This window comes from Octodon degus, unplaced genomic scaffold (assembly GCF_000260255.1).
Source record: "Octodon degus isolate 3935 unplaced genomic scaffold, OctDeg1.0 scaffold00035, whole genome shotgun sequence".
Classification (NCBI taxonomy): domain Eukaryota; kingdom Metazoa; phylum Chordata; class Mammalia; order Rodentia; family Octodontidae; genus Octodon; species Octodon degus.
The window spans coordinates 7,457,809-7,469,961 of NW_004524611.1; the positions used below are offsets into that span (position 1 = coordinate 7,457,809).

Consider the following 12,153-nt stretch of genomic DNA (forward strand, 5'->3'; position numbering starts at 1 on the left):
GTTTAGTCTTGTCTCTTCCTCTCCACAGTCCCAGAGTGACCTGCTGCATGGTTCAGCAGAGATTATGTATCCTGCCAGATTAGAAATATTTACTGCTTGAACCCTTTTTCTTTTCTTTTTGCTTTTGGCAGTACCGGGGTTTGAGCTTGGGACCATACGCCTGCCAGGCAGGTGCTTATACCACTGAGCTATTTCCCTGGCCCTCCCTTTTTAAAATTAAAAAAAAAGCAACCCTCTTTTCAGTACTCCACATTGAACACAGGGAGTGCTGAGCTACATCCCCAGTCTTTTTCATTTTCCTAAGTTTTGAGACAGGGTCTTGCTAAGTTGCTCAGGATGGTCTTAAACTTGTGATTCGCCCGCCTCAGCCTTCACTCCCTGGGATCTCCTGGGAGGCAGGTTGCTGCTGCCTTTCTCTTTATAGAACTTCCTGGACAGATGAGACCCAGGAGGCCTGGCCCACGCCTTCCCCCAGTGGTTTCTGAGAGAATTTCTGAAGGGTTACCGTTGCTACCTGCCTCCCGCCCTTAGCCTCGGTGACTACCCTGAGCTGTAAGGGTGACATGTGGCTCAGTGTCATCGTATCATCTCCCGTGGATTCTGAGCTGAGCTACTTGAGTCTTCTTTATGAGAGCATTTATCGTTTTACGGGTCCCATTTCTGTCTGTTACTTCTGCTCAGCTGGAGTCTTTCTGAGGAGTAGCGAGTGTGTCATATTAATTTTCTAGCTGTATTGCCTACCGTGAATTGTCCTTTAGCACTTACTGACGAGAACCTCTAAGCTTTCCCAAGGTCACAGAGGCAAGGTAGTGGCGGCTGGGAGTAGATTGTATGTGAAGATGGAATTAGTTCCTCTGAGAGTCAGTACATTCCTGATGCGATGGTTTCTGCCAGGAACACAAAGTTCTGTCTTGGTTACCTTTCTCTTGTCGCTGGGACAAAGTATCTGATGCACAAAATTAAGGAAGGAAAGATTTATTTAGCTCACAGTTTGTGGAGGTTTCAATCTCTAGTCAGTTGGCTTCAAGGCAGGGTGACGTGGCAAAGGGGCAGCAGTTCATGGAAGTGGAAGACAGCAAAGCTGCAAGAGTAAGGATGGAGGCACGGGGCAGAGAGCGATCCTCTCTCCCTTATGTATTCAGGCTGCCCGTCCCAGGGGAGGTGCAGCACTCACACCCATAATCCTGGCTTTGGACCATGAACCAATCACAAACTCTAGAACCCACCCCCATAGCTGCATGAGGCTGTGAGGGGACCTTTAGGCACAAACCATGTAGGGTTTTTTTCTATTTCTTCTTCATCCATGTCTTCTTCCCACTCCCTGGGCAGGTGAGCTATTAGTTGTTCTCACTGACACCTTTTCTCAGTGATTACTCTATGGTAAAGGCCCAAGATGCCAGAGATCCAACATGGTTTTATTTTTAAACTAAAACATAATTATTTTTATTAATTTTTTTCCCATTGGTGGGGGGAGTCCTGGGGATCCAACCCAGGCCCCGTTTTGTTTTAGGTTTGCATCTTGAGACAGGGTCTCACTCAGTTTCTAAGCTTGAACTTGCAATCCTCCTGCTTCTGCTTGCCAGAAGGCTAGGATTACAGGTATGGTGGAAGTTGAGGTCTTAAACTCTGTCCCTAGGACAATGTGCATAACTTTGCAGGCTTGGAATTAAAAATTTAGCAGCAGCAAGCTCAGTGTGGGAGGGAATGAGAGGACTTGCCTGTGTCCCTTACATGGTGCTGTGAAGCATTTCTTTTCAGGAGCAAGAGCCCTGCGAGAGCTCCAGTGAGGAAGACCTGGAGCCTGGTGGCCATCCGGGACTAAACTCCATTGTTGATGTCGAAGATCTTGGCAAAATTATGAGTCACACGAAGAAAGAAAAGGTATCATTGTTTCGGGAAATCTGCAGCTGGGTAACATTCTGTATTCTGTGCATGGAGTCTGTCCGAGCTCACAGTAGTTTAAGTTTTCTAGCTTCTGTCTGTCCTGAAAGATTTCTAATTTCCTTTTTTTGCCATATTTACATGAGCTTTGTGAAACTCCTCTCGGCTTTGTGAGAAAAAGACTAAGAGGATATACAAATTTTAGGCCAAGGCAGGGGGCGTGGCTGTTGAGATTTTGTCCAGGGAGTGTGAAGGTGCGTGATAGGATTTTTCATGGTGATTCCAAGAGGTTCTGGTGTCACTTTGCTTCTTCGTGCAAATTGAGTCTGGTTTGTGCTGGGAGCCTGGGGTACGTTGGTGGCTTCTGTGAGGTAACGTGAGAATGCACAGCGAGGTGGGGTTTTATACAGAGGCCAATGACATGAAATTGAAATAATAATATAATATTTAAAATCTCATATAAGTATGAGTTTTGGGAAAATGAGATTCTTTAAACTGATATATGAAGTCCATGTTAAGCCTTGGAACAAGAATGAAATAAAATTTTGAAAATCTGGGGAGGGCTGGGGAGATAGTGCAGCAGCATAAGCGCCTGCCTGGCAAGCACAAGGTCCCGAGTTTGATCCTGGTACTGGAAAAAAAAAAATCTGGGGAAAGTGAATGATAAAAACTTAGGTAAATCCAAAGGATTCAGTAAGTGGCAGGATATAGTAAGGTGAAAAGCCGATAGCCTTTTTGTTTCTAAGTAATAGCCAGTTTCCGTTTGGATGGAATAGATGATGTCATATACGGTAGCCACATGAAAGGTACTGTACATAATTGCGTAAGGATCAGTTTAAAAAGAGGTCTTAAACTTATTTCAGCAAACTAATATATTCCTGAAAGATATCGGAGTAGACTTGAACAGCACGAACAGTAAATAGTAAAAAAGGACAGTAAAAGAAAGATTGCCATTAATCTCCCTGAGAATCCCCTCCTCACTTTGAGCCCACTTACCCTGTTCCTCCTACTTTCTGATGCAGTTCTGGAGTCCTCTTTTGCAAGTGTTTTTACCAAGTGTGGTCACAAATGTGGTGACTGGTGCAGGCACACACCACTCGGTGGGAAGGCAGGCTTGTAAAATGGGACGCTGTGTCCTCGGCCATCTCCATCACTGGGCCTGCGCCATGCAGCTTACAGCTCTTCAGAGTCAAAACTGACCAGGAGAGCGAAATTCTTTGAATTGATTCAGGATGTGGGAGGAGCCACAGTAGTGCGATGAAAGGCTTGGAAGACTTCAGAACTGCTTCACAGAGGGGCAGGTGGCAGAGTCCCACGTGGAGTCCTTGTGTGGCTCCCAGAGGGACTGAGAGAAGAGTGTTTCCAGGGTAGACACAGAAGTCATGCTGTGGTTGCTACTGTCATGACTGACCTACGCAGGGCTTTGGGTGGAGTATCTTCAGGGAAGCAGATGTAATGTCTAAGATTATCATCCCCAATAGAAAACCACCTAGAAATGACAAAAATAAGTGGACACACACCCCAAGCCCCAGATTATTTACTAATTATAAAGGGAAAAATGTTCATAAATTGAGAGCTCACACGATTTCCACATATACTAAGTAATCAAATCTAGCATGATTATTGTAGTAAAACTTGACCTCACGTGAGCCCTGAGGTGACGCGCAGCACGATCTCGTGTGTGCTGTATGAAAATGTCAGGACAGAGCCGAGTCCTGGAGAAACAGTAGGACAGATGCCGCAAGCGGGCCAGATGAGTCTTTAGATGTCGGCATCCTAAACAAGGACATAGGACCCAAGCCGAGAGGAGCCCTTCTGGGATTAAAGATGTCAAGGGAACAGCCAAATGCACAGCTACACTTTGCTTCCAGAAGAGGAAAGGCCGCTGTCCAGGCGTGTGGGAGTTTGAAGTGGACTTTTTCTTAGACAGTGGTAAACTTTGTGAACGTTTTTGGTTGTAATTGTGGTGTTACTGTTCTGTAGGGTCAGGCTCTTGTGTGCAGAGATGGATTCTACAGGATTTAAGGATGTATTTCAGGTGTTCTCACCAGCAAGTGTGGGTCCTTACTTTAGGGAGAAATGGAAATTAAAACCAAAGCATGAATTTTCTGGAAAAAAAAACAATAATTTTTTTTCTTTTTGTCTTTTTGAGTCAAGGTTTGAATATGCAGTTCAGGCTGGCCTTGAGCTCACTTTGAGCCCAGGCTGGTCTAGAACTTGCAGCACTCCTGCCTCACCCTCCCCAGTGCTGACATTACAGGTGTGAACCACCATGCCCTGCATCTAATTTCTGTAGTGAACACTTGGTTATTTCGTTTTGGCTGGTATAAATTTATCAGAAGAATAAATTCCTACAAATGAAGTTCTTGAGTCAAAGGGAATTTTGTAGTTACGATATTTTCAAATTGCCCTTTAAAAAGTTCAAAACATGTTATTTCTGCTTACATTGTACAAGATACACGAGAATAACTATTTCTGTACTCCTTAGATGTTGGAAATCTTTTAACTGCCAATCTGACAGGTGAAAAATAGTACCCAAATTTAACTTGGCATATCTTTAATTTTGAGTGAATTTGAATGTTTTCGTATGCCAAATTGCTCACCCCTCTTTTTTCTGAATTCTCTTTCCATCTTCCTGAAGATGGAAAGAGACAAGCTACAAGGCCTCCCTGCCCTCTCCCCAAGACTGCAGTCACCTTGACACCACCTGCAAGTGTGTTGGGGTCCTTGAAACACCCTCAGATTTGATAATTTGTTGGAAAGACTCACGTGAAGAGCTAACCGAAAACTAACTCAAGGTTAGATATAGGAAACCAGCCATCGGTAGTGTAGACAGGGCAAAGTTTGGGAAGGTCCCATTGTTCCTTGGGACACAGGACCCCCCCCCCCCCCAGCATGGGTTGATCTGTGACCATGTGTATGGAGTCCTGCCAGCTGGGGGAGCTCACTTGAACTTCAGCATCCAGTCTTCACTGGGGCGTTCACTTGGACACTGCTGATTGTAGTTTGACACCTGGTCTTGGGCAGCCACCCTTTGAGTTTGGGCTGATACCACATGGCCGTAGGACTCCATAGTGAGACGCCTTATTGTGTTCACGACCACGTGGCCCACCATCAGTAACAAAGACACTCTGTCTGTTTGGGAATTTCTGAGGCACTGAAGACATAGGCCTGCCATCTTTGTAGTATATGCCATCTTTCATTCATTTTTATATTAGATTGCTTTGATTCTTTTGTTCTGTTTTTTTTTTTTTTGTACTGGGAATCAAACGCAGGACCATGTACTTGCCAGAGAGGCACTGTTCCACTGAGCTACATCCTTGGCTTTGGATTCTTATGTAAAGCTCATAACTCAAGGAAAAAACCCCAAAAAACTAACAACAAAAAACACTTGGTATAAGATATAATATTGGCCAGCTTTCTGCTTGCTGAGAAACAGTGCCCAGCCCCCCAACTTAAAGGCTTATTTTGGCTCCTGTTTTCAGGAGGCTCAGTCCATGGTCAGCTGGCTCCAGGCAGGAACATGGTGGCAGAAGGGTGTGGAGGATTGTGTCTGCACAACTGCCCATGTACACCCAGACACACTAGAGTATCTTTCCTAAGTCCTTGGGCCATCCCAAGCCAATCAAGTTAGCAACCTACTTTACCTGTCACCATATCCAGAAGTTCTTTTCTGAATTTAAAATTTGTGTCCTTGTTTTAGCATTTTGTTACTTATTTTCTAATTCTTGCATGTGTTGATATTGTCTTTATAATTTTTTAGTACTGTAGCTTTTGTATTTTAGAAGCCCTGGAAAAGGAACTGTTAAGAAAGACAAATCACAGCACTGGGGAAACTGAGGCAAGAGGATTGCTTGGCCCAGGAGTTTGAGACCAGCCTGGGCAACATAGCAAGACCTCCTCTAATAAAAAGAAAGATGAGTGTGTGGAAAGTGAGTTCAAGGACTGGCCAGCCAGTTTGGAGCTGGGTGTTCCCTGGAGATATCCTTAGCCCCCTTGTCTTGGAGCCTGAGACTCAGACCTCCATGAGCCTTGCGGGTTGTTGTGTGCAGTATTTGTCAGCTCCAGAAGCTGGAATGAAAGTGAGTATGCCTAGGCAGTGGAGTTGCTCATTTCGGCTCTTTTCAGGTGTTCTGTTGGAATTAGCTTTGTCTGTTAGCCTTGCTTTTTGTCCTTTTTAAAAGCATGGATATTTTCACTGGTTATACTTTGTGAGTCTGTTTGCGTTTTGAGGCAGGGTCTCGCTATGTAGTCCATGCTAGCCTTGCATGCCTGTGGAGCCAGGCTGGCCTTGAACTTGTAGTGGTCCTCCTATCTCAACCTCTTGGTGCTGTGATTACAGGTGTGCTCCACCACGCCCGGCTGCTTTTCTTAATTGATAAAACTGCCAAAATGCGTGCAATTTTATGGCTCTTAGTGAAAAATGCGAGTATTGCAGTTTTCTTTGGTGAAACTGTGTTCAAGTGGTGCATTAGGTAGCTGTTTAGATGCATTTCTGACTTCAGCAAGCTGAGCTTAGCGTTAGACAGCTTTACTGTATTTCTAGTGTGTGAGGAATTTGTGATCACTGCAGAGTACATTTTTCTTTGCGTTTTCATCTTTAGTGCCTGCAGAGGGCACTAGAGAAAGCACTAAGAAAAATTTTGGCTGTCCAAGTCTTGTTTTGAAATCAAATGATTTTAGACTTGATGAGTTTCAAGCAGCTACTTTTTATCTCAACTTCCTGATAAAAATCTCTAATGAAAACCATCAGGTGTAGGGGAAGATGAGTGTTTTTTTTTCCTAACTTTAGTAGGGCATTAAAATAAACTACCAGTTTTGGTTGCAGCAGGGTGTTCAAATATGTGTTTTTAAACTTTTATTTGATATACTGAACATTGTGACAGAAGTGGTCTTTTTTTGTTTTTGTTTCGTTTTTAGTGCAATTCTAGGGATTGAACCTGGTTGCCTTCCCCCCTTTTTTTTTTTTTTTAAGTTTTGGGGACAGGATCTCAATAAATTGCTAAATTGCACAAGGCTGGACTCAAACTTGCAGTCCTCCTGCCTTGGTCTCCCATAGTGCTAGGATTACAGGTGTGGTCTGACACACATGGCTTGTGATGGAAGGCTTTCCTGTGTGGGTTTTTTTTTTTTTTTTTTTAATCCTTCATTTTTCTCTTTTCATTTTTTGGAGGCCAGTTCTCAGATGTTCTCACCTTTGTTGAGTGTAGTCATCCCTCAACACCATATCGAAGTGTCTTGCTCATTACCGTTGAGGGAAGCGGCTGTCCCCTGCTTAGGCTTGGCAGTTGGGCCGGTGCCCTCGCTGTACGGCCTCTCTGAGTAATACTGACTTCCGTGGGCCCTCCAGTCTCAGCCTGGGCATCTGTGGGCGAGTCCCTTCACACCTCTGCTTCGGCTTCTCATGTGTAAGTGGGTGACAGCAGTGTCTGCCTTGTACAGTCCTTGGAAGATTAAGTAAAAGATTACATCCACATAGCGTGTGCTTGCCAACTAGGTGCTATTACATAAGAAAATGTCTTCAAGAGATTTGCTGTGGCTGGAGCAGGCTGGAGCATTCTGTCTTCCTCCGGGAATGGCTGAGGCAGTAGTGCTAGGCCTGCTGAGAAGGAGAAGGGGAAACATAGTTTCCAGGACTCAGAGGGTTGGAGTTGGAAACACTGGGGGGTTAGGCAGGCAGATATAGATGTGGAGGGGTAAAGTGAGGGAACCTGGGAGGGCTGGGTGTTTGGAGAGGGGACAGAGGACAGAGGCAGGGCCAACATCTGGGGCCTTCTGCTCGGTAGTCAAGGTCTGAACTCCATCCTGCATGCATTGGGAGGCCGTGGGTTTGACTCAGTAGAAAGCATTGGGCTTTCAATAAGGGACAGAGGACAGTTCCAGCCCACGCCTAAAGTACAGTGTCCGGCAAAATCACTTAGTGCGTTGAATGGCATCACTCAGTCCCGCCAGACCTTGAGATGTCTGTTGTTACCACTTCCACTTTGCCATCTCGGTGGAGGTCACCGAGGCTTTGGGTGGGGAGCAGTGTGCTCATACTTAGGCGGCTGCTAAGTGACCAAAGCCGGGACCCCGTCTCCTTGAGTCGTCAGCCTGTGCTGCCCTCCAAGGTGGAAGAAGCCCCTGGAAGGCAGCTCTGTGTGAGTGGTAGAGGAGGCTGGAGGAGCCTGACAGCTGTTTCCCTGGTGGTGTGATTTGTGACTGTAAAGCTTGCTGCCACTTTTCTTCCTCTACTAAGCAGCTGTGGGCAGATACTCTAGCAGGTTCTGGTTGAGCAGACACACAGCAACAGCAGCATCACTGTTTGGGAAACAAATGGCAAACGCTTTGGAGCTGCTCAGCGGAGAAACATTTCCAGTTCAGCGGGTAATTAATTAGGAAAGCATGTCCAGTTCTGATTATAAAGTACACTGGCCATGCAGTGGGTTAAGATGAAGCTACTTCTAGGACTGTTTAAGACTTTGAGTATTTAATGCACCCAGAAACAAAAGATGCCGTGCCTGCTCCCCAGCGTTCTGCCTCCAAACCGTCTCCACTAGGTCTCGGCCTGCGCAGCCGGGGGCGCTCAGCGCTGGGTTCTGAAATTATTTCCTTAAGTCAGGTGTCCAGGATAGAATTGCTCTGTGAGTGCAGCTTCTGCACTGGTCAGACTTTTGTGCGAGGTCAAGAAGCTTCCTTAAAACCTAGTATATGCATGGAGTTTTGAGTCCTGGTGAAATCCCTCATTTTAAACTCCAGCCATGTCAAGGGAGTGGTTGGCTGGGGCTTTGTTAAATAGGAGCCCGAGGACATGGGATTAAATTGTAGCAGGAGTTTTGGCTGAACTAAAACTGAGGGTAGTTTTTTTGGGTAAGTATTTATTTTTCTATTTTAAGACTGGATCTCGCTGTGTTACCGAGGCTGGCCTTGAACTTGGAAGTCCTCCTGCCTTGGCCTCTTCAGTGGCTGGGATCACAGGTGTGTGCCATTATCCTCGGCACAACAGTTTTTAGTACTGAAAATTACCAGATCTAGAATCAGTTACTGGAGATTAGAAATAGCTGTCTGCTAGTGTGGAGACCTTTATTCACGTACTCAGCTGAGGATGCTGGATCCAGGGTCTTCTGTATGATTGATAAGCGGGGGAGTGGCCTGATTATCCACAAGAATCAGAGACAACCAGGGGGCCTGTCTCCCCGCAGCCTCGGACACTGGGGCAGCGAAAAGCCTGTGTGTCGCATGACACCTGTTTGACGTACCCAGCGTGGTGAGGCTTTTCCTATAAAGTCTTTAACATACATTTTGGTGTTTCTTTCATCATGGGCAGACTTGGGATAGTCCCGTGGTTCCTGGGATGGTGTGAGGTGAAATTGTTGGACTGTACAGCTTTACACGATAGCCGGAGACTGAGCAGCGTTTTCTTCCCTTGGCAGCAGATTCAGTTGCTGGTGCTTTCTTCTGACTCGTAGCTGTCTTCCCCGTGCTTATCCTTGGATTTCCTTTTGCACCTTGGAGAGGACCTGAGCTCTGTTTCGACACTCCTAGGAAGGGTGGGGAGGGAGGGGTACACATAGGGACACAGGCACTGCCTTAGCCTGACCTTGCCCTCATCCCTCTGGAGGAACTCAGGCCTTGGGAGGGAGAGGGCCAGGTGTGGGCTGGACGCACAGGAAAGGTGCCGGCTTGACACCTCCAGGCCTGGGCCTGACCTGGGGTGAAAGTCGGGCAAGCCCTAGAGCAGAAAGCGCTCTGTTCTGGATGCAGCCACAGGAGGGCCCGCCAGAGACTGGCCTGGATAAGAATGTGTGGGCATTTCCGGGGCTGAGTTCCTGCTCTTCAGGGGAGACTGCCAGACCTGCGGAAGTGGTGACTGATGGATGTCACTGTCCGCAGGGCTCGTGCTTAGGGGCTTCACAGGGCCTCTGCGGTTGGATCTGGGTTGGCAGCACTCACACTTTACACCAGATCACTTCCCTTGTGGCTGAGGATGCTGTGATGAGGCTGTTGCAGAGGCACGTTCATTTCCCAGGTATCAGTGTTTCTGTGTCACAGCGGGCCACGCCCAGTGTGGGATTTATGAGGTCGGTGGGGAAAGAAACAGCCTGGTGGTGCTGTGCTGTGTGCAGGCTCTCCGGGCCCAGCTGTGCTGCTCCTGGGGCCTTTTGTGTGGTTAGGAGAGGAAGGACAGTAACTTTCGCAGTGACTTCACAGGTATTTCGGTGCCCTCAGGGCCAAGATGAGTTCTGTCCTCTACCTGGAGACTTGGGCAAGCTCATACCTTCGCTTTTAGGGCTGAAATAGGTGGTTTTTACGAAACCAAGGATTTCTTCTGTTTTAAAGCATGTTACTAAATAGAACCTGCCATGGTGGGTCACGGCTGTCATCACAGCACCCTGAGAGGCTGAGGCAGTAGGATGGCAAGTTTGAGCCTGGTGTGGGTAACTTGGTGGCTTGGTGTGACCCTGTCTCAAAATTAAAGTAAAACAAAGCCAAACCAGGGTAGGGATGCTGCAGGAAGGCCCTGGGTTCAATCCCTAGTATACCGGAAAACTGAAGCCAACACCCAAAAATTTGAAGGCTTTTTATTTCTAGAAAATGCATAGTAGTAACTTGATTATTTTTATAATCAGTAAGAGCAAATTGTTGCTGTGTATAAAGTTCTTCAGCTCCATCTGGATGTGTGTAGTGAAAAGCTCTGTTACCAGAAGTGAATTCTTGTCTGCTGTGCACTTGGGTCATATTTAGTAACCTGGAATGCTGCCTTTTAGGACAGGTAGGACCTAGTGTGAGTTTACATTGCTCATGGGGTGCCTTTGATTCTCTAAGTGGTTTTTATTGGCTTTATTTCAGAAAATGCCCTCGAACTAGCAGGGAAGATAGAGAAATCAGTCCCAAATTTCATCGGCGCACATTGTATTGTGCACTATTTTCAGAACTTTTATCTTGCATTTTATGTGTGGGACCTTGGCTTAGTCACAAAGGCGTCAGAGTGACTAATATGTCCCCTCATGAGCGGTGCCCGTGGGCCAGGCCTCAACCTTGTACCACGCTCCCTCACTCCCTTCCCTACATCTCTTTTGGATGGTTGGACATTTAAAATGGACAAAACCAATGTCATGGTGCACACCTGCAATCCCAGCACTCTGGGAGGTTGAGCAGGAGATCACTAATTTGAACCCAGCTTGGGCCATTTAGCGAATTAGTGAGACCCCGTCTCGACATAACAAAAAAAAAAAATAAAGGACTGGGATGTAGCTCACTGTGAAGACCCCGAGTTCAAGTGCCAGTACTGATGGAGGGTTGTTGGGGCGGGGTTGCGGAGCTGCCAAGTGCCTTAGTTTGGATCTGTGCCTTTCTGAGGATTTGGTGAGTGACTCCTCTCACGTGTAACACAAGCTTTGCATGTTGTCTCTGAGGTTCTAGACTCTCCATCTGTCATTAAGATGTCAAGGGAGTTTAAACATTGGAAAAGGGAGGAAGGGGAATGAGGATCACCTCGTAAGGAAGAGGAATAGAGCAATTAAAAGACAAACATACGTGAGGTGGAGCCATTTCGGAGTGTGCAGATGAGCGCTGCCAAGGTCAAAGTAAATGCAGTGCTTTACAGTGTCCAGATTTCTTAAAACATCTTTTACTTTCACTGGAGAGAAATTTCCCCCATGGGTTTATTATTTTTTTAAAACTAGTTTGAACCGGTGCCGGGAAGATGGCTCAGTAGAATAAGCACTTGCCTGGCAAGCGTCAAGGGTCTGAGTTCAATCCCCAGTTCTGCCAAAAAAAAAAAAAAAAAGTAGGTTGAACCTAGGACCTTCACATTGAGCTCTATGCCCAGCTTTTTATTTTTTTTAATAATTCATTTATTTATTTATTTGGGGCAGGGTCTCCCTATGCAGCTCAGACTCATAGTGATTCTCCTGTCTCAGTCTCCCCAGCTGTGAGATTACAGGTGTGTGCCACCATGCCCAGTTTTGGGACCAGCATGCCATGTCGTACTGGGGATCGAACCCTGGTCCTTGCACTTGCCACGTAGGCGCTTAGACTGCTGAGCTATCTCTCCAGCCCTGCCCAGTTGTTTTTTTTCCCTGTATTTTAGGGAAGGGTCTACAGGGTGTTCAGCGTCTCACTACTAGATCGGACTCATAGTGATCTGCCTGTTTACAGCCTCCCAAGAGCTGGGATTACAGGCGCGCACCACCATGCCCAGTTCCAATTGTCATCTCAGCACACCCTGGGGGCGGGGCCGGCAAGGCAGCTTCCATGGGTAATTCTAGGTTTGATCCCCAGGCCTTTGCA

At 46.5% G+C, this 12,153-nt stretch overlaps 1 protein-coding gene across 2 annotated transcripts in view; it reads left to right on the forward strand.

The window, feature by feature from the left end:
* LOC101592786 (S-adenosyl-L-methionine-dependent tRNA 4-demethylwyosine synthase) overlaps positions 1 to 12,153 on the forward strand; it is a 203,784-nt gene that overhangs the window by 14,585 nt on the left and 177,046 nt on the right. For both annotated transcript variants that reach the window (XM_023714443.1, XM_023714441.1), the window contains exon 7: positions 1,759 to 1,881. In XM_023714443.1, coding sequence (XP_023570211.1) covers positions 1,759 to 1,881 — 123 coding nt within the window. The remainder of the gene's footprint in view (positions 1 to 1,758; positions 1,882 to 12,153) is intronic.